The 23,405-nt window shown below is 40.5% G+C and overlaps 1 protein-coding gene across 1 annotated transcript in view; it reads right to left on the minus strand.

Moving 5' to 3' along the window:
- Window positions 1–1,549: 1,549 nt before the first annotated feature.
- The window catches only part of LOC149280672 (solute carrier family 2, facilitated glucose transporter member 3-like), a 28,621-nt gene continuing 6,765 nt past the window's right edge, over window positions 1,550–23,405 (minus strand). Inside the window, exons 3-10 of the mRNA XM_089500195.1 lie at window positions 19,502–19,662; window positions 17,576–17,816; window positions 16,855–17,017; window positions 15,871–16,058; window positions 10,639–10,743; window positions 8,469–8,570; window positions 6,052–6,255; window positions 1,550–5,175 (exon numbers count right to left, since the gene is read on the minus strand). Of these exons, the coding sequence (XP_089356321.1) occupies window positions 4,948–5,175; window positions 6,052–6,255; window positions 8,469–8,570; window positions 10,639–10,743; window positions 15,871–16,058; window positions 16,855–17,017; window positions 17,576–17,816; window positions 19,502–19,662 (1,392 nt within the window). The 3' untranslated portion in view covers window positions 1,550–4,947. The remainder of the gene's footprint in view (window positions 5,176–6,051; window positions 6,256–8,468; window positions 8,571–10,638; window positions 10,744–15,870; window positions 16,059–16,854; window positions 17,018–17,575; window positions 17,817–19,501; window positions 19,663–23,405) is intronic.

The raw sequence follows: 23,405 nt of genomic DNA on the forward strand, positions 1-23,405 counted from the left end.
CAAGTTAATAGCCAAAGGCCTAAATGAAAAGGTCTTCCTCTGCCGATAAAAAGACAACAGAAAAGAGGCCAAAAATTTTCCATGGGAGGAAATTCCACAACATGGGATAAGCCACCAAGAAGGCTTTCTCCCAAGCCTAGGACAAGTCTCTGTAACCAAGATAAACCCTTCTCCAAAGGTCTTAAAATATGGGCAGGCTCATACAGGGAAATACAGCCTTTCAGATGGTCTCGAGCCAAGCCATATAGGGTTGTATATGATATAACCAGCATTTTCAGTATTCTCTGAAGATGCCAGCCACAGATGCTGGTGAAACGTCAGGAAAAAACTCTTCTAGAACATGGCCACATAGCCTGGAAAAAAAACCACAAAAAACTTTGATATCTATCCGGAAACACTAGTAGCCAGTGAAACTGTGGGAATAAGGGAATTGTTTTCTCAGTGACCATCCCATCATTAGTCTGACCACAGCATATTGGCCTCCTGAAGTTTCTAAGTGGTTTCCACAGGCAGCCCAGGATAGAGTGCATTACAATAATCCACATGGGCATATGTCACCATCCCCAAATCTACATCTCTAAGAATGGGCATAGCTGGTGCACTAGTATTAGCTGTTCAAATGTTCTAGCCACCGCTTAAACTTGGGTCTCCAGGCTGAGTTTGCAAAAACTGAAGAATGCAGTTTTGATGTGTGAGCTCTTAGACATTCCCCATTCGTGGGCCTTGATTAGATAGGGCAAAAGGAGTGGCCAGAGACTGCTCCTGCTCTCATTGCTGTGGGACCGCAGCAACGAGTGGATAAAAGCCACTGCTTTTGTGGCTGGGTGTGGGTCACCTTAGGCAGTCCCGATGCATGGTAGGGGGCATGCGCCACCTAATCGCCATGCCCTCAAACCATGTGGAAGGCATCTTTTTTTGCCTGTCTGTTTCAGACCAAAGTCTCATCCAGGAATCTCTGGAGCTAGGTGACCACCATATTCTCCAGAACATTTACCCAAGAAATGGATGTTGGGGACTAGGCTGGTACGATAGAGCTCAGGGTCAGCTGTTTCAGTAACGGCTTCACCATATCATCTCTAAGACAGTCTGGAAACCTTATTTGCCATAGTGAGGCACCGACTTCTACCTTTTCCCCTCTGGCTAACTGTGGTGGCTGTCACCTCCAAACAATCTTGTCCTCATCCTCAGGCAGCACAAATGGAAAAATAGCCAGTAACACAAGACAAGGAAGAATGAATATTACTGGAAGTACATTCAGCCATTGGCTGAAGAGGTCTCAAGTACACATTTGTTGATTTGTGTCTTCGAGTCGTTTTCAACTTATGGCAAACCTAAGGTAAATGTATCACAGAGCTTTTTCTTGGCAAGATCTGTTCAAAGGGGCTTGCATTTGTCTTCCTGTGAGGCTGAGAGAGTGTGATTTGCCTAAGATCACCCAGTAAGTTTCCATGGTTGAGCGGGGATTCGAACCCTGGTCTCCAGGAGTCACAGTCCAACATTGAAACTACTGCTTCACAATGGGTCTCCAACAAATTGGTAAATCACAAAATTTCCATCCAAACCTTTTATTCAAAAAAAAACCTCATCATGTTCACAATAGTAAGACATATAAAACCCACTGGAAATCTTCACAACACAAAGAACAAAAAGGAATGTGACAGACATATGTGCACACACGTATGTGTGCACATGGACTCACACTGCAATCAAAGACGCCCAAAGTGGAATGGAGATATGGAATGCAGTTGCACCCATACAGAAACTATTTTGCTTTGCAGCAGATGTCAATATTCATCTACTGAAGGCTAGAGGAATTGAGTAGTATGGAAAGCACATTAAATATCAGTGGGATAAATAAAGGCTTTTTGAAGTTTAAAAGATAAACAGAATGAAGTTCAAGAGAGGCTGGATCCAATTATAGAGGCTGTGTTTGGTGTATAGATTATTTCTTGAATATTATTTCTTAATAATTTTTTGATTATTTCTCAATTGCAACTAGAGGTATATTTCCTCTGGGTGTTTGACCATCTGATTTTGCCTTCAGTTGCTCAGTAGTTCTGCAAGCATGAGCTGCTCATGTTAAACTGTGTGACATGAGCAACCCTTTACATGAATAGACATGACCACAGAGGATCCTCCTCCTTCAGAACCTCCTGTCAGTTTAAATAACAGCTCTACAAATGCACACTTCTATGTCCAAAGGAAGACACATTATCAGCACATTTCTCAGCAGCAGTACCTGCAGGCTCAATCATACCAGCTTAAAATTGGTTTTTAAAATATGTTAACTGCCTGACGTACCCAAAGAATACCGAGAACTATAGCTTAGTGAGGGCAATTCACTTTAAAAAATAATAATAATTAGATACCTCTAGGCTGTCACACAGAGGTATGATTTTCAGTGTTCCCTGAGAAAAGGACATGCCAACCACATTAGGTGAGGTTTCTGATGTAAGTATCACCATACACTTAACATATCTCCCCCTTCACTCCCAAAGTAGGGACAGGAGGAGAGCCAGTTAATACACATGGAGCTTCCCTAGAATGGACTTTCAAACACTAAATTATAGCATATTATATTTCTTCACTTATAAAAAAATACCCCATTAATAATAGGCTGGATCAAGATTTAGGGGTCTGCAGCTTTTTAGGCCAAAGCAGATTTGCCCTCTCCCTCACCCTTCTTCACCATGGCAGCTTCTCCAGCCTGTAAAAATGCAATGCAAGAGACGCAGGGGGCCATGTTGAATCAGGCAAGGTGTTACGCAGTGGTAAGGAGGGATCTCTTGAAAGCACATTGATCCACTTTCCATGATCAGAGCAAATGGTGCCTCTGCTCAGTTGAGTGGAGATCTGCAGCCCCCCCCCCCCCACTCATCTGGATCCCTGCAGGGGAGGATTTGAGGCTGCCATGGGAAGGAGGGAGTTGGCTTGGGCCAACCCTGTTACACATCTCTAAATTTGGATCCAGCCCAATATATACATTACAGTGAGACAAATCTGTATGCATTAAGCTGGTAAAGTCAGCCAAAAGAAACCCTGGTTATATACAGTCATTCTAATCAATAAATACTTGAAATCTACTCAAGTTTTTTAGACACTATAGGCTTACATGTTGTTTTTCTTTTTAAAACATCTTGTTTTAGTAGCTTTGGTCTCTGCTTTTATTTTTTTATAATCCTGCCTATGCTGACAATTTCTCATACTGGGAATTTGCCATAGATTTCTATTTAATAATAAAATAAAATGTTACAAAAAAAAATCAGATTGAAAAGCTAGTCTGCTCTTTTCTATATTTAGACTTAATGTACTTCTTTTTTTCAAAAAAAGGAAAAGCTAATTCATCATTTTAGATTGTAAGCCTGAGGGCAGGGAATCGTCTATTGTATGTACAGCACTGTGTAAATTTGTAGCACTATATAAATAAAGCTTAATAATAATAATAATCATTGCCACCAGCAAAGAAGCAGTAGACTTAAATATATTACTGTACCTTTAAAAGACAACAAAATGTGGGTCTTAATATGCAAGAGGAATGGCGTCAAATGCAGAAAGATAAATAGAAGGAAAACAGTTAAGAGGCCACCATGGTTGGCCTGAGTTGATTTGGCCCTTGTCCCAAATGTAGGCTTGCAGACTGTGAGAGGCATGTCCTTGTCACTGAAGAGTAGCCCTTGAAATAGTCATCTGTATTCTCCTCCTCACATTATTTTTTCCACACCTTAGCTGCCACAGGAGGTCCGTTCATGTCTTCAAAACTTTATCACAAGAAATGGTTTACAGCAGATCCTGGAAAAGTTCCTTTTACACACTACAGCTGTATGTATAGCCAGTGGTGGGGAGCAAACATTATAACCAGCCTCCACCTGCTGAATGGGGGAATTATTGGAATTGTAATTTTTAGAAACATCTTTTCCAAGTTCTAGTCTGCAGTCTTTAATTTGCGAACAATGACTGGGTGTATCAAGTTGCAGTGTCCCATTTACCTTTAACAGCAGAATTTTCAAGTAGTACTTAAAGAAAGGTATCCATCACACTCACCAAATACTTTGACAAGCACAGAAGAATATAATGAAAGACATGCTTGTTCTTTCCAGAGCGCCACCTTCCTGAAGGCAAAATTGACCCGTAAACGGGACAGGTATAATCCACCCAAGATCACGCACCTGTCTGCAAAGTAACATTCTCTTCTCTTTGGTATTCCATAGCCTACCACCCAAATTTTTTTACAGTCATAGTGCTTCTTCTCTTAAAACATCTATCTTAAAACATTTTGTTCTGGTTTGTACATACATAGAAGCATCTTTTTACATAAAAATAAATATTTACAACTGATGTGACACATAAATAAATACACTCTAGTAAATAAAATACTTTGGATTGTACAAAAAAAGAAGAGGAATATCCCTTGTATCACAGTTCCCATTTCCCAAAGGTGGAAAAAGCCTCCCATTTGATTAAATAAATAATTTGAAGGGTCCTTCCCTGCAGATTAAATCCCAGTGTTTTGGACATTTTTTTCTACTCAAAGTACTTTTAACAAAAAAAAGTAGTTGAGGAGCTATTTGCTCACATACAGAAAAGTATTTTTTTTTCAAAGCTGTGAACAATACAGATAAATATATTAGCCCCTATGTAATGATTCAACATGAATGGAATAAAAAAGAGGAAGAGAGAGAGAAAATATTTCTCAAGTCTCTGTAAGATCTGTGGCAAAAAGGGAGCAAATTGGGAAGGATAAAGTTTTAGTTTAGCCATAATGCCTTCTACTGATGGAAGTAGGTAAGGGATCCCTACCTTTTTCATATCTTAGTACTTTGCAAAAGTCTTGGCAGACACAAGAAAACGAAGGGGAAATGAAGAAATAGCAGCAACTGAAAGGTTACAGATGCTTGTTTTCCATGAGGATTGTCCTCATTGACAAGCAAATGACAAGAACGGAGCATATTAAACATTGGCAGTATCGTCTTTAGCAGGCTGTATGCTTGTCAATTCCACCATTGAATTCTTTTCTACAGTAGGTGGAGTAACACCATCCCCTGTTTGCCTTTCAAAGCCACTCGAGATGTCTTCAAAAGTCCGGCCTTTTGTTTCAGGGACTTTAAAGAAGGTAAAGATGAAGAAGAGGATGAGAAAGACAACAAAAATGAGGAAAACATATGGGCCACAGTACAGCTGCAAAGAAGAAGAGAAAAGAGAGGTTATACTTCAGTAATGTAAAAGTTCAACCATGGCTACAAAGGCAAGAGTCATCAAAATCATAGTCAAAGTCCCCTCTTTGCTGCATCGCGAGCAGGGTGAAAAGGCTCTTTACTTCAGGACACAATGGGGCCACATCATTTATATTGCAACATGTGGCAACATAGAAAGCTTTCCCAAAACTTGAGGGATCTTGCATAAAATGTCACCACAAGTCCCACCCAGTTGGAGTATGTTCTACTCTTAAGTATAGGGACTTGTACCTATTGATGCTAATGGGAGAAACATAACTTTGGCCAAAATTGGCCCCATATGTACTAACTAACAAGAGAATTTCTGATCCTGCTTCTTCATCCTCAGAAGTTACATGAATGGTACTTGGGCTTTCCCAATTCCTATTCCATGAAATGAGCCAATTAAAGAGAAAGCCACCTATCACCTCTTTCCTTATATCTTTCCTCCTTGAAATTCAAGACATATGCAACTTGTAACAAAGGGCCCAAACAGACAGGCCAAAATAAAGCTGCTTTGGGTCACTTTGGAGGTATGCTATTTAAATGCTGCATGTGTCCTAAGAGGCCAGAAGTCACAAAACAGCATACCTCCAAAGTAACCTGAAACATCTTTATTTTGGCCTGTCTGTTCAGGCCCATAAGTCACACACACATATGGTTATATTCCTCTGTTTATATGCCCTTTTTTTCTTTCACCCCTTTCCTTTTGTTTTTATCTACTCTTACATTTTAGACAGCTGACTGCTTGGAATAGAAGCTGACCTTTTTTGCTATCAAGCCACTTTATACAGTATTGCAAATTCAGTTTCACCAAAAGTGAACAAAGCAGAGCTCTTACCGCAGCATATGGAAAAAGCATGGCCACAAGGAAATTGGATGTCCAGTTTGAGCAGCCTGCCACGGCCACCGCTGCAGGACGAGGGCCCTGGCTGAAGAGTTCAGACACAATAAACCAAGGGATGGGACCAGGACCAATTTCAAACAGAGCAACAAAAGCAAGAGTAGCAATAATGCTGATATAGTTCATCCATGTCACAGAATCCTGCAACAGAGAAATGGAAAATTAGCCAGTTCTGGCACATTTGCACAGAGGATCTCATCCACTCAGCAAGACTCTACATCCAGATTTCCTGGGTCAATTCACTGAACTCTGTTAAATGCCTCTTTGCAAATGCAAACAAGGAACACATACTTCACAGTCATATGAAAGATATGGAGAAAGGCATGTACAAAACAGTCTGTCTTCTGCAAAACAGCTGATAGTGGTATTTCTACTGCTGAAGAAAAGTATTTGGCTGGGGAGTGTTTGGTATTTTGAGGTATGGGTGGGATTCCCGCAAAGCTGGATTGGTCTTTGGTAATAGGGTTGGTTTAGAGTGTAAGTTTTAGGTAGGCACAGGCTTACCTATATGAAGATAAGGTTGTTAAGGACATTCCCCTTGTACCACACACAAAACCTTTTTTTGAAAAAGAAAGAAAAAAGTAGCCTTTGCTACTGCTTCGCATGGTATATGGGTTGACCTAAATCATCTAATACGTTCCCTTTGGAATTTTTACAGAATGCCCCATGAGAACACACTCGGTTATAGCTTCATGCGTTTTTAGGGGACAGATATTCTGTCCTCATTCACCAATGATGCCAGTATATTTGCTAGGACCCAGGTCTATATATATACATGGCTTTAGCTTGTTAAATTAGGGCAGGATATACATACATTAATATATCAAATGGGTCACATTATTCTATGAGGAACTGCATCTGAAGTTTCAAAGGGAACACTACCAGGCTGCTGAGGACAGCCAAGCTGCCTCTAAAAGTGTCTGTCATCAATAAGGCTTTATCTTTTTTCAACAAAAAAAGTCATCTGATAACATGTTTGGGTTACTACAGTGATTGGTACATGGGCCTGGTCTTGAATATGATTCAGATAATTAAGTCATTAGAAAATATTAACTGACAACAAGGTGTTTTGCCATGGATCAAGGCAAGGAACAACAGCAAATAAATAATACACATCAATTAAAACATATTAAAATATGCAACAGTTTATAAGGACAAAGAAGACATACACACTCTAAAAACAATCCAAATTAAAAATTCAAATCATTTAAAATTCACAATTTAAAAATCATCTAGATAAGCCTTATCTCATTAGTCTTAAAGCAGCTGCATTTACTTGCTGGATGCTTCTATGTCATGATCAAGATAAAGCCTTTAACCTTTAAAAATATTTTAAAGGTCTTTGACAACATGTGGTAGAAGGTTGAGGATACTTTATAAACTACATCCTTCACATTAAATAAGCTGATTAGTGAGGTCTGTCTTGAGGCCTGTGAAATAGCCTTCTCCATTGTAGCACCCCTGCTACTACAAATGCTTAATATTTAATGACTGCAATGTTTTTCTGGTGCCAGGAAAATACCTTTATATAGTATTTTGGATGTTTTGTTTTTCCATATTATTTTTATTTGGCTGTAAATTCTTCCTGCTACTACAATTTATGCTGTTTTTATCTCTCTGATTAGTATATTTTATTGTTCTTGCTACAGTCTTAGTATTAGCCACTCTAGACAGTTGCCTGATATAAGTCCTCTAAATAGGGAAATTAAACCATTACAGAAGTAACATGAACCTGTGTCCTTACAAAATCTGGTTGCTGCTGCCCCAATCCAGCTTCGGAAGGGGTGGTCTGTTTTACTTCTAAGCTAAGGAATCACAAATATATTATGGTAAAACCTTCTTTGAGAGCCAGTGTGGTGTAGTGGTTTGAGTGTTGGGCTATGGCTCTGGATCAGGGATTGATCCCCCACTTGGCCATGGAAACCCATTGGATGACCTTGGGCAAGTCACACACTTTCAGCCCCAGAAAACCATAAGTAAGAATCAAGAAACATAACAAGAACAAATTGCCTTCTTTGCAGCCAAAAGCTGCAAGTAACTCTTGCATTACTTGACTGTTTTGACACATTTTTGTAAAACAGTATTTCCTGTTCTTCTTTCTGGATACATCTACTCAGTCATGTAAGAGACCTTTTTTTGCATACCACATTTATTTCCAACACACAAAAAGCTTCCACCACAATTCATTTGTTAGTTGTTACAGTGACACAATGCTTTGTTATGCACTATCACAAATTCTGGTACAACCTTTCTTTGCAACACTGGTTGGTTGAACTACTTATTGCCTGACCTGTGACAGTGCTGATATTCTAACTCTGCTAACATCGGAGGCAGTGATAATTCTCACAGCTTACCTTTAATGCCAAGCTGAGGGTCATGATTGATGCACAGACTGTCATGCCTCCTAAGCCAATCAAATGGAGTGTTCTGCGTCCTGCATGCTCCACAAGGAAGAGCTGCACAATTGGAAGGGAAAAAAATATTGATTTTGGCAACAGCTAAAGGTAGGGTGTCTTTCTCTTATATCCAGAGCACTAAGTGCCTCTTTTGCCCCTTCTTCTACAAGCCTCGTAGGGTTAATGTAGTTAATGTAGCTGAGGAGGCAGGAATATAAAGCTTACATACAGATTTTTCTACAGATGTTCATTATTTTTTTGAGAAATGATGGTGGGATATAGACCGCCCAAAAAGGGCAAAAAGAGGGTTCTTTCTGCGACGCAGTTGTGATGTCGCTGTGCGCCAATGGTGCGCTAGTGGCATCACAATGACGCCGGGACATGCGGACGCTAGGCGTCTGTCACGTCAAAATGGCAGCGCCCATATGTGCAGGGTGCCGCTATTTTGATGCCCTCGTCACGTGTGAGGGGCGAGTCGCATATGGAAGCGCTGCCCCTCACACGTAACGACAACTCCCTGTAGGGCCCGTCTGTACAGCGCCGTTGTCACACTTGCATTTGTTGTTGTTGCAGTTAATTATTACAGAACACTTGCTTTACATCAGCCACCTTGTCCAGTGTTCTGGTTCCAGCATAGGCTAGCAGACTTAGCCAGCCAGCCAAATGTTTCTGGGGAACCTCCCAAGCAAAGCATGAAAACTGCCTGCAAGCAGCCATTTCTTCTAATCCCTTTGCATTCAGAGGTATGTTGCCTCTGAAGCTCCATTTAGCCGTGATGTCTAGTAAGAACAAACTGAGCCATTTTCTAAGAGTTTGTCCAATTCAACAAGGCCATCTGTCGGAGATGTTTTGGTTTGGATTTCCTGCATGGCAGGGGATTGGACTGGATGGCCCTTGCAGTCTCTTCCAACTCTATGATTCTATGATTCTAAGGCTTGCATGGCCCAAATACCACATCCTCCCCACAATCCCACAACAATCAGTCTGGACGATGCAGGGCCCAATCCCCGGTTCTGGTGCAAACTGTCTGGATGTCATTGAGGTAGTTCAGCACTGAACCCGAGGTATTACCCCCACCAAAAATTAATTAATGAAAGTCATATTTTGCTCTGGATCTTTCCAGAAGATCCAGAGCCCTCTGGAGTGACTTGCACTGGTGCCTGTTTACAATATGTCCTGTTGTGCAGGCCTCCACTGCCTGAGCATGTCGCTCCCTCTGAGATCAGAATGAGGCACCAAGCTGGGCACACCTTGTTCTGACCTCAGAGAAAGTGACACACAGCAGTGGTGGCAGGCAGCACAACAGGACAAGCGTATGAACTTTGACTACATCTAGGAGCAGCACTCTGTGATTCCATCTCTCAGCTGCCTGAAATCTCTTTGATCATGGCTGTCCTGAAACTTTAAATGGTCTCTCTTTTAATACAATAAAAAAGTCAATCATTATGAAAAAGAAAGGCCATTTTACAAATATTTTCTCTCTCATTCTCTTCTACAGTAATGTACTAGGAACAAAAATCCTCAAAACAAGTGTATCCCTAAAGCACAGCCTGACTAAAGAAAGACCCATCCAAAACTTTACGTCAACAATTAAAATCTGCAGCCCTACACTGTACTGCCACATACTTCAGGTCACCTTGGTTAAGAGCCCAAATCTGCTACCCTCTAGTTCGGAAGTGGCATTTTAATATCAGGAGAGAATGCAAACAAGAGCACCATTCATACAGCCTTCACTTATCAGTAGCATTCTTGCTGCCTTCATATCAAGGGCTGAATCAATGCTTCCTGTTAATATGGTTCCCAGATGACTGGGCAGAAATAGGAAATAATGCTGTAAATCCTATACAGAGTTAAGCAAGCTTTTCCCTGTTGAAATTCATGAGCTTAAGCTTGCCTAACTCTGTGGTGGATTTAACTCAATGTGTCTGGTCCAGAAAGGATGCAATGAAAGGAACTTTGAAAAAAATAAATGATCTTTAATAGTAGTGGATACTAAAAAGGCTTGCAAAAAAAGAAAAAGAAAAAAAGATGAGTGCTAGTGGCAGTGTATGGAAATTTATCTCCATCATTCAAAAACCTATTTTGAGAATCTCTGGTTCAGCCCTAATATACATTTAGTGCTGCTTACCGATACTACTGTGAAGATCGTGTTGATGACACCAGTACCAATGGTAGCATACACAGGCTCTTTCACTCCAGCATCTCTGAAAATTCCAGTTGAATAGTATATCACCTAGAGAGAGATGAATGTTGAAATTCAGTGCTCACAAACATATAGAGATGGGCAAGATATCAGTCAGCTGATTTAAATTGGCTCAGTATTACAGTTGCTTTTCTAGGCACGGGATCACATTAGAGGGTGTTTTAACTTGAGATATTGTATGCATGTTTTTGAAATTAGTATAGCCTTCATCTGGATGGACAGTATCTGTTTTATTTCTTGTATTTGTTACAGTTTTGTTTTGTGATACTGGCATATAAAAAACTGGAAAGTTTCTAATGAAGACCCGCTATGAAATAGTTATAGAGGTCCTGGGAACAGCCATCAGGATTCCTTTTCCAAAAAGTCAAACACTGAGTCCCCATTTTTACAATCAGTTTCATGCCAGTCAATGGATCAAGTACCTTTACAGCAGCTATTCTGTTTTGCCCAAACCAAAGTTTGTTGGATCTCAGAAGACTTAGATTGGACTTGGCATGTTTGCATATTGTTATGAACTTCATTTTGTATTCAGTTTCTTTGTTACATTATTTTCTGAGGTAGCTTCTGGTATTTTGCTTTATCTGCTATGTTAGTAATATTACTTTTGAGAATTCTTTTTATTGGTTGTATGTCGTGGCATTCTATTTAGTTCTGCATATATTTCTGTTTATTCATTATCTGTATTAACTGTAAAAATATCTTTATTTTGTTATTACATTATTTAATATTCTTTGTCTAAGTTTTTGTGGCAATCTTTTGTGGTTTATAAATCCAGTCCTCATAAGCAATTATATTTGACCTTAATCCCTCTTTAGGTATACTTTCCATGAAACTTCAGTTGTGTGAAAAAAGAACATGGGCCTGTTACAGACTGCCAAAATAAAGCTGCTTCGGGTCTCTTTGGAGGTATGCTATTTAAATGATGCATGGGTCCTAAGAGTCCGGAGGTCGCACCAAAGCCACACTCCATTCCTAAGCACTGGAGTGCAGCTTTGGTGCAGCTTCCGGATTCTTAGGATGCATGCATCATTTAAACAGCATACCTCCAAAGAGACCCGAAGCAGCTTTATTTTGGCAGTATGTAACAGGCCATAGTTTTCCATATTGGCCCCATCCCTATCATTGCCCCAGCCATCCCCATGTTGAAGGAAACATCTGTAAATGGAAGCCTTCCCCCAAATGGGAACCCTACCTAATTACAGGTAAAAGCTATACATAGAATCATAGAATCGTAGAGTTGGAAGAGACCACTAGGGCCATCCAGTCCAACCCCCTGCCATGCAGGAAATCCAAATCAAAGCATCCCTGACAGATGGCCATCCAGCCTCTGTTTAAAGACCTCCAAGGAAGGAGACTCTATCACCCTCCGAGGGAGTGCATTCCACTGTTGAACAGCCCTTACTGTCAGGAAGTTCCTCCTAATGTTCAGGTGGAATCTCTTTTCCTGTAGCTTGCATCCATTGTTCCGGGTCCTGTTCTCTGGAGCAGCAGAAAACAAGCTTGCTCCCTCCTCAATATGACATCCCTTCAAATATTTAAACAGGGCTATCATATCACCTCTTAACCTTCTTTTCTCCAGGCTAAACATCCCCAGCTCCCTAAGTCATTCCTCATAGGGCATGGTTTCCAGACCCTTCACCATTTTTGTCGCCCTCCTTTGGACGCGCTCCAGTTTCTCAATGTCCTTTCTGAATTGTGGCGCCCAGAACTGGACACAATATTCTAGGTGGGGCCTGACCAAAGCAGAATACAGTGGCACTATTACTTCTCTTGATCTAGACACTATACTTCTATTGATGCAGCCTAAAATAGCATTGGCCTTTTTAGCTGCCGCATCACACTGTTGACTCATGTTCAACTTGTGGTCTACTTGGACACCTAGATCCATATACAGTGGGCTCCCTTTTAGTTGTAGCTCTCCGTGTGTGGTCTGCCTTGGGCCAAGGCTGGCAGGGAGGGAGCGGCAGCCCCACTCTTCCCATGCCACCCATTCAATATCATTGAGAGGAATGCAGGAATAGAGTTATGCTGCTCATGTAACCAGTCATTGCTAGTATATAAAATAAAGCACTACATAGCGTTGGACTTACTAGGGGAACTCAGCCTCCTCTCTCCACTTGACCACCAGGCCAGCCATTATCCCTAATTTAACATACCTCACAAGACTTTTATGAGAATGTTTTTAAATGAGAAAAAATAAAAGTGAAACTGTAAAGTAATAAATAGAGTATTTTAGTTTTCATTAGTCTTCTAGTGTTACCAACTGACCTCCCCACTAGGCTTTGCCTGTGCCTAAAATAACACGCTTTTTACAGGATAGAGATACGCACAACTATTGCCTACTACTAAGCAGTCAAGCTGTTGTTAAAAGTATCATCAAATGACAGGGCAACTAAAGACAGTTTGATTCATCCTTTGCTTATACTTCTTCCCATAGAGTTCATAAATCTTGGACTTAGCTGAACAGAATTCTATTAAAATTACCATAGGTTTAATTAGCACTAGTCTTGTGCCATACAGCCAGAAATAAGGCTATACACATGGACATTACCAATGGCCAAAACAAAACCCAAACTGAATATATAATTGGAAGTAAAAGATGGCAAAGTTCCATACTGTTGGCCAAGACTAGACCAGGCACCGACTGTGGCACAGATCACAAATTACTCATATCGAAAATAAGAGTATAACTGAAGAAAACAAAACCAAAATATGATCCAAACAATATCTCATAAGAATTTATCGACAATATAAAGAACGTATTTGTGCTTCTAAGCAGAATAGATTGAGAACCAGAAGATCTATGGTCTGAAGTCTGGGGCATAATAAAAGAAGAATGCAGACAGACACTCTCAGTGGACAAAAAGAAAGAGAAGAAATAATGCTACAGATAAAATGCTACAAGCAATAAAGTAAGGAAGAGAAGTAAAACAAAAGGGAATAGGAACAAACTAAGAATTATTAATGCAACAGTACAACAGCTAGTGTGAAAATACAGACTATTACTACAACCAATACAAAGAAAAAGAAGACAACAACAAAAAAGGGAAGAACAAGAGACCTATTCCAGAAGATATGGGAAATCAAAGAAAATTTCAAACCAAGAACTGGGACTCTCTATGACAATAAAAATAACATTATTCAAGACCAAGAAGGAATATAAAGACGTTGGATGTAATATACAGAAGAGTTATATAAAAGAGATAACAAAATGAAGAGCACATGGAATGAAGAGCCATGTGAAGATGAACTCCAAATTCTAAAGTGAGGTGGAAGCTTCAATAAGGGAAATGGCAAAAAACAAATCACAAGGAACAGATGATATTCCTATAGAACGGCTGCAATCTACAGAGTCAACTATAGTGCTAACTAACATATGTCAACAGATATGGAAAACAAAATGATGGCCAACAGATTGGAAAGGATCAATATACATCCCCATCCACAAAAAAGCAGAGACAAAATACTTCAGAAATATGCAACCATAGCACTATGCAAATGAAATACTCAAAATTCTGCAACATAAATTTCATCTATTCATGGAGAGAGAAATCCCAGAGCCCACGCAGGTCTCAGAAAAGGAAGAGGCACCAGGGACCACATTACAAACATATGATGGCTAATAAGAGCGCACTAGGTAATTCCAAAAGAAAATCAAAAGCTTTTGGCTGCATAGACCATGAAAGGCTATGGAACACCCTTAAAGACATGGAAGTGCCAACACATCTGATAGTCCTGATGAGAAATCTGTACTTGGGACAAGAGGCTACTGTCAGAACAAAACATAGAGAAACATAATGGTTCCCAGTTGGCAAAAGGGTCAGACAAGGCTGCATCTTATTGCCCTACCTGTTCAATTAATATGCAGAACATATTGTAAGAAAAGCAGGCTTGGTCAGAGAAGAAAGATGAATGAAAATAGGAGGAAGGAATAGCAACAGTAAAGGCTGTTTGACAGTGGAACAAACTCCCTTGGAGTGTAGTGGAGTCTCCTTCCTTGGAGGTCTTTAAACAGAGGCTGGATGGACATCTGTTGGAGATGCTTTGATTGAGAGTTTCTGCATGGCAGGGGGTTGGACTGGATGGCCCTTGTGGTCTCTTGCTACTCTATGATTCTATGATTCTATTGAACAATCTGAGATATGCAGACCACACCATAATATTAACAGAAAATCTCACAAGTCTGGAACTATTGCTAAGGAAGAAAGTGCAAAGGCTTACTGTTGAATGTAAAGAAAACAAAAATAATTACCATGGCGAATCTACACAAAGTCAACCTAGAAAATGAAGGAAGAGTTCTCATACTCATTGGGATCAAACACTGATAGAAACGGGGACTGCAGCCAGGAAATCAAAGAAAGACTAAGCATGGAAAAAGCGGCTATGAAAGAAATAGAAAAGACCCTAAAATGCAAAGATATACAACTGAGCACAAAAGTTAGAATCATACAAGCCACTGTATTAGAATCATACAAGCCACCTATCACCATATATGGATGTGAGAGCTGGACAGTTAAGAAAGAAGATAGGAAGAAAATCAATTCATTCGATGTGATGCTGTAGAAGAGTTCTAAGGATCCCATGGACAGCCAAAAAGATAAACAAATAAGTCTTAGAGCAGATCAAGCCAGAAATCTCTCTGGAAGTCAAGATGACAAAACTGAGGCTGTTGTACTTCAGACACATCATGAGAAGGCACGATTCATTGGAAAAAACAATAATGCTAGGAAAGGTGGAGGGAAGTAGAAAGAGAGGAAGGCTACACGCTAGATAGATGACTCTGTTAAGGAGGTCATGGGTAGGAGTTTGCAGGAAGCAAGCCGAACAATGGAGGACAGGGAGTCATGGTGCTCCTCTGCCGCTGCGTCCACATGACGCAGCACCAAAGGAGCACCTTAAAGCCACATTGCAGTGGCTATTGTGCGCAAAAAGGTTTACACCCTGGAAAGGCCAGATCAGGGCCATGGCGTGTGGTTACTGTGGCCCCAATCCACCCCTTAGGGGTGGTCTGCATAGCTTCTCAGAGAAAGAAGTTGGTACCATGAGCTTTTGTCGACTTAAGTCTACTCCATCAGATGCATGGGGTAAAGACATCCCTATGCCTAGATAGTTTGCAGGTAAAGAAAAGAGTGCAGGAAATGAAATGAGACAACCTACCGCATTGATGCCCGAGAACTGCTGAGACAATTGGAGTGCAATGGCAATGATAATGGCCTGGCGGTAGTTGGGAGAAACGAAGAGCTCAAGAATGGTCACTCTCTTCTCTTGGGACATCTTGACACTCTCCTCTTTCATCTCATCAATATCACTAGAAACATCTTGGACACCACGGAGACTCTGGAGAACTTGAATGAGGAATCAAACATTAGACTTATACATAAAACATCAGATTATAAGAGTCCAAACCAATGACTTTAATTTATTTCAGGTGAGATACCTCCCCACCACATCTGAAAGTTCTTATCTTCATCTTAATGTTGTCCAACCTTTCTACTCAGTTGTGGGATGAATTGGCCTTTGGCCCAATCAACTAATCATTATTATCAAACTTTAACAAAATCTTCTCATTCATCCCTTGCTATCCTGGAACCCCTCTCCTCCTTCCAGTTACTTGGGAATATAATTAGATTGTCATCTTCTTTTGGAGGAGGGGGTTGTCTCTCTGTTTTGCTTCTGAATTTCTATAAAATACCCTTTACGTTGATGGCACTGTATAAAGTGATCATAATTATATAATATAAATAAATAAAATTATATATATTATAAGATCATATTATATATTATAAGATCAGGCTGGTCTCCATGTTGAAGGTCCACAGATGCTTTCAACCATTTTGCAGGAAAGCCAAAACAAATTCAAGAATCATTCCCACAAAGATTGTTCCTTGAGAATGTTATGGGAAGATTCTCAACATTCAGCATTTACATTTCTTCATTGTAATTCCAAAACTTGGAAGTAGCACATTAATCATCATGAAGGGTTTTTTAAAGTAACAAATTCCAATAGTGTTACTTTTAATCATTTTAACACAAGCAATATACTATAACAGATTTTTAAGTAACAAGAAATGATAACTTGTTGGCTGGAATCCTGTTGGATAATTCCAACTTGAATAGACCCATTGAATCAATTATATTTACCTGCAAGTGCTTTCTCTTCCTCCTTCTTGTTGATCAACAGGAAACGTGGGCTCTCAGGACAAAAAGGCAGTGTTGCACATTGGACAACGGCTGGGATAACAGTGCAGCCTAATAACAGTGGCCACAGAGTTTCAGTTCCCATGATGACATTTAGGCCAAAGATCTAATTGTAGAATTTGATGGAGACAGGAAGACAGATTAAGGATCAGGGACTATCCTTGTATATTGACAGTTGGCTACAGTATGTCTAAATGTATATATAATCTGCTTTATAACACTTTGTCATGACTTCCTGCAAAGAATCCCAAGAACTGTAGTTTGCTGAGGAGGTGCTGGTTCTGTTACAAATCTAAAGTTCCTCCATTGATAACTACATCCCAGAGATGAAAGAATGGCAGCTTGTACTAGCTTTACCCAAATCCCCACCCACTTGATTTGTTTGAAGCATTTTAACCCACTCTTCAATTAAAAAGCCTTTCAGAACAGCATCCATAAGATCAATGTCTGCAAGCCCTGATCTACTCTTTCTACCATTCCTCAAGGAGCCAATGGGTTGTGCAACCACTTCTTGTGCATTTTTAATTAGAAGTCAACTGAGTTCACAAGGATCTACTTTCAAACAAACAGGGCTATAACCTCAGGTATCAACTGCCCTTAAGCACTAATAATGGATCACAAAATTGTGTGGTTTTACAGCAACTGAAGAAAAAGTCAGACTTACTTGTGCCACCAAGATGCCCACAACAATACCAAGTTGCTGGAGTGTGCCAAAGGCCCCTCGCAGAGCAGTCGGGGAGATCTCACTGATGTACATGGGGACAAAGCCAGAGGTAAGACCGCAGAAGATACCAATGACAAAGCGGCCAATAATGAACATCTCCACAGCTTTTGCCAATTTGCAGAAGCCCATCAAAGCACCACCAATAATGGCGAAAATGTTGACCATCAGCATAGAGTTTCGTCTGCACAAAGAGGAAAAACCAATAATGATATAAAACCAGGAAGAAAGGAAAAAATTACATAGGGATGAATATATTTTTGAGTGAGCTATGGTACTGGAGAGCAAAAGCTCAAGTGCCACCACTCACCCCTAACTAACACAGGGCTTCTGTCACCACTGGAATATTAATGTACAAAATGCCTCACTGGAGAAGAGAAGGTTAAGAGGTGATATGATAGCCCTGTTTAGATATTTGAAGGGATGTCACATTGAGGAGGGAGCAAGCTTGTTTTCTGCTGCTCCAGAGACTAGGATCCGGAACAATGGATGCAAGCTCCAGGAAAAGAGATTCCACCTCAACATTAGGAGGAACCTCCTGACAGTAAGGGCTGTTTGACAGTGGAACACACTCCCTCAGAGTGTAGTGGAGTCTCCTTCCTTGGAGGTCTTTAAGCAGAGGCTAGATGGCCATCTATCGGGGATGCTTTGATTAAGATTTCCTGCATGGCAGGGGGTTGGACTGGATGGCCCTTGTGGTCTCTTCCAACTCTATGATTCTATGATTTGATGATTACTGGGTAAGTTTCTGGGAACAGAGAGAGAGAGAAGAGAAGAGAAGATCTTCCACCACTCACTTGAATGTAGGAAAAACATATCCAGGGATAGCTATGTTGGCCATATAGCAAAATCCAATAACATACAAAATCCACCAAACAGTGATACCATTATTAGACCAACCAAAATGCACAATATACATGTGTATGCACAAAATGCCCAGTATACATGTTTTTTTAAAGTTCCACTGGCTTCTTCATCCGGAAATCTCTTCAGGATTTTCCCGTTGTAGCTATAATGTCATATTTTCAAATCCAGAAAACATATCCAGGGGGTAGCGATGTTGGCCATATAGCAAAGTCCAATTAGACTTTGGACTTTACTATTTGAGATTTCAGCTTCCAACAGAGAAAGCCAATGGACTGGGACTTTACTATTTGAGGTTTCTACATCCAATAATTTTTTTAAAATTGGATTGCATTGGCATGTTTTAAGTCAACATCACCTAAAAGTTTTCTTGATGTAAAAGCATGAAGGCTTCACGAGAAATTCAGTGTTCTCTGCCTAACAAAGGGGCCTGGGGTCTCACAAAGGATGGAGACATACTAGATTGCAAAGGAAGTTGATTTTTGTATTGCAAATGGAAGTTAAATTTCCTGGACTTTGAGAATTTCCCAGTTTCCATGTGGTCAGAAGGAGGAGGAGCCAGCCTGCCTGAATAACCCCTCCATACCATATGAACTGAGAACAACAATAAAATGCAGGCCTATGACTAACATCCTCAATTTTTTTCTCCTGTATGGTTTTTAACACCTTGTCTGATGAAGAAAACAGTGGAACTTCAAAAGCCTGCAGCATATTGAATGTGGGGGGCATGCAAGAGACATTCTCTGCTAGACTGTATCAGATCTTCCTTTGTTCTCTTTTGTTGTTCATGAAACCTCAGACTTCCAGCCTGAAGTACCTCCCTCATTTCAGCTGTTAGAAGGGCTCCCTCTTTATATTGTACACAGCAACTAGCTTAATCTACCCTTGCTCATAAATATGCTTTTTTAAAGAATAGAATTGTCCATCACCTTTCTATCTTGTCTCTCCTGTGCTTCAGAATGGAGAATGAAAACACTGTGTAGTTTTTTACTATTTCGAACATACCTGCCAAATCGGTTGACAAAAAGTCCAACAGAAAAAGAGCCAGCCATGCCACCTATTGGAAAAACCGCCACAGAGACGGACCACAGTGAAGTTAGGAGAGTCAGGGAGATGGGTTCTCCTGTTCGGTCTATCCATGTTTCATTAAAAAAGCTCTTGATAATCTGCAGAACAAAACAAATGCAACAGACATTGGGTTAGAAGTGTGTTTCACTGACAGTGTAAGCACGTTTTCAAAATCTGAGAAAAACAATTGTTTACACACACAAAAGGAAAAGGGGGAATGATGAAAAACAAACACAAACTAGTTACAAAAAGGTTAGTTATTTTAGGTTATTTTAAAAGTATGTCCTGAAGGCACAATGTTTTAAACTGGTTCCAGAGGGGTGGGGGGAATACTCAAAGAAGCAGAGACACAGCCTCACTGATAGATCTGTGATATTTACGCATATATAGAGAGATTATGTAGCACCTTTGAGACTAACTGAAAGAAAGAAGTTGACAGCATGAGCTTTTGTAGAGTAAAATCTACTTCCCCATATGAATCTGAGGAAGTAGACCCAGGTCTATGAAAGCTCATACTTTCACTTAGTCTCAAAGGTGCTACAAGATCTCTCTAAATAGTGATTCTAATGACCAATACAGCTATATCTTTGAATTTACACATATAGTTTTGCTTCCCTGTGCCCTTATGCTTCCTTGCCAGTGGCTGTTCTCAGTCATGATTACTTATGTGCTGTCCACCACAGTCTTTTGCCAATGACTAATGACTCATTAGTCAGTGTCTGAGAAAGTGTTGTCTGGACATGTGGAGAGGATAGGAGATGGAATGATGAAGAATTTCCATCTTCCTCTTCAGGGAGGTTCACTGCCTTTAGCAGCGGCAGAAATGCTTGAGGAGTCCTTATCAACTATATCTCAAAATGTCTGGCAAAATAATATTTGTCAGAAGGCCTGAGATCTCCCACTGCACGTATCTCAAAACCATTATCATCCATTTTACACTTAGCATCTGATACCACACAGTCTGACTTTGAAACATGTTTTCATGTTTCTAACCAAGTAACCTCAAGAGAACTGTAAGAATTGGAAGAGAGTACAAGTGAATTAAAGACTTAACAGAGACATGCATGAATACACCAAGAGCTCCTGAATAGAAAAGGAAGATTTTGATGCAGCCAGAAGTGCAGAAGTGAGAAAAGCTGTGTCTGCTGAAATTCCCTCTTCTACCAATCACAGCTATTATGGTTACAGGAATTCTGCCCACCTTTCCATCTGGACCACCCTGTTCAAATATATAATAACACCAGCTTTCTTCAGGGTTAGTTATTATTGTACAACCATAGTCTGTGTTTACCACCAGATGGCAGCAGGACACTGGCACGACACCAAGCACGATCACTTGGCTCAGCCCTCTCTTCCTCTGAAACCCTGTCTAGTTATGACATGGGCATTACGGGAACTAGGGTGGATGTGGTACATGTGAGTCATTCTTGAACAGAGCCCAGCCCACGTACTTCCCCAGCCTTACCACCCCCCACCCCCCCCCCCAATAATCTAGTGATGTAATTTCAAAAAGTGTTATTTGGAATTTCCCAAACTCACATTCTTTTCCTTGGCAATGCTTTATTTTGTCCCCTCCATGTTATATTTATTAATGAAATAAATGTACGCCCTGAACATAGATAGGTTTCCTTTCTTAGATCCTTGCTATATCCACCTCTCCGTCCCCCACCTTCTTGTTAATGTTCTGCATGACTCAGTAGCTTCCACTGTTGTTCCTGCAGTTGCCCTCAATTTAGTATGGCTACTACTACTACTACAGAGCTTGGTGTAGCGGTTTGAGTGTTGGGCGATGACTCTGGAGACCAGGATTTGAATCCCTGCTCAACAATGGATACCCACTGAATGACCTTGGGTGAGTCATACACACTTAGCCTAAGAACACTTCATGATAGATTAGCTTTAGCGTGGTCAGAAGTCGGAAGCAAATTGAAGGCACACAGCAACAACAAAAACTACAAACATTCCCCCACACTGTAGCTCCTCCAGTGTTCATTTTCTCCCAAGATCTAATGAAACTGCTAGGATCATTTTATCTCACTCTGAGTTATAAGTTCAAACCAGTCCTCCATTCCTCCTCCCATCCCCAATTCCTCTTGTCTCCACAAAACTCTCCTTACCGCACCATCACTGCTAATATAACCTTTGAGGGGGATATAGCTAGCCAAGAATAGGGATGCTACTCCTTTGGGGACACTCCTCAGCATCTGATTTTCCTTCTCCTAAGGCTGGATCTCCCCCACTTCATCCCTCTACAGTATTCTCTACTTTAAAGGATAGGATAATCAAATCATAGAGTTGGAAGGTACTACAAGGTGCATCTAATCCAACCCACTGCCATGCAGAAAGACACAGTCAAAGCACTCCTGACAGGATTACTGCTTAAAAGACCAAAGAGTAATGCCATTTCGTTTGCATGTAGTAGGGCCATTACTTTTTGTATTTTTATCAATGACCCGGTTGACAGGATGGAGGAGATGACATAAAACTGGAAGGGGTAACTAACACATTGGGAAGACAGGAACAGAATTTAAAAGGGTCTAGATAGACTAAACTAGATGAACTAGAAAATTGGGCAGACATTAATAAAATGAAATTCAGTAGACAAATATATAATTCTACATTTAGGCCACAAAAAACAACTTAGAGGATGGAGGATACATGGCTCATCAGCAGTACATGGGGAAAGGACCTTGGGGTTATTGTTGATCATGAGATGAACGTGAGTCAGCAGTGCATCAAAGAAGAATGTTATTTTAGCCTGCATTAATAGAAACATTGTGGCTCCAAGGCAAAGGAAGTAATAGTCCCACTATATTTTGCCCTGGTCAAGTCTCATCTGGAGTTCTGTGTTCAGTTCTGGGTGCCTCATTTTAAGAAGGATGTAGGCACGCAATAATAACAAAGACAAGTTGGAGCAGGTTCCGAGAAGGGCAACCAGGAGACTAAGAGGTATGGAGAACAAAACATATGAGGAGAGGTTGAAGGAGCTGGGCTTGTTCACCTTGGTGAAGAGAAGACTGACTGCACTCTTTAAATACTGCAAGTGTTGTATCAGAGAGGAGAGGGTAGGTTTATTCTTTGCTGTCCCAGAGGGTAGGAGTAGGTCTAATGGTCTGAAGCTACAGGTGGGTAGATTTCAATTGAACATTATAAGGAACTTCTTGATGCTAAGAGTGGTTCAATAATGGAATCAAATGCCTAGAGAGGTGGAGGGGTTTTCATTTCTGGATGTCTTCAAAAGGAGGCTGGACGGCTACCTGCTGGGGATGCTTTACCTGGAGATCCTGCATGGAGTAGGGGGTTGAGCTCAATGGCTCAGGAGGCCCCTTCCAACTCTATGAATAAATTTCTATGAAATACCTCAGAATGGATTGGTTTGGTACCATCATTAAATCGCCAGGCAGGCTAAATTTTCTAATCTGTTTGGATGATAACACATATCACATCACACATCAGAACTTCAGTTCTTTTTTCATCCATGGGTTGGTGCAGTCTGGATGCTTAATGCCTCCCTCCAAACTATTTTTCCCCCTTAATCCTGCCCCTCAACAAACTATGTGAAAGCTTTTTTAAAAACCTAAACTGGAGCCAGTGGAGAGAGTGTTTAGTACTTTCTCTGTGCATGTGGTTGTGAGGGATGAAAAGGAGGAGGAGCTGGAAAGATTTAATCCTCCTACCTACACATGATAGACCCAATCCAGATTCAGATATACTTGCAAGTCAAGAATAAAATACAGTTTGGCTACACAATATTCATTTAACATAATGTATTCTTTAACCTAACAGCACAAGAAATTCTGTGTGTCTTGACAGTTCTAGACACAATGATTCAGCACAAGTC

This window comes from Sceloporus occidentalis, unplaced genomic scaffold (assembly GCF_023333645.1).
Source record: "Sceloporus occidentalis isolate IW3139 unplaced genomic scaffold, rSceOcc1.0.p SCAF_150, whole genome shotgun sequence".
Lineage (NCBI taxonomy): Eukaryota > Metazoa > Chordata > Lepidosauria > Squamata > Phrynosomatidae > Sceloporus > Sceloporus occidentalis.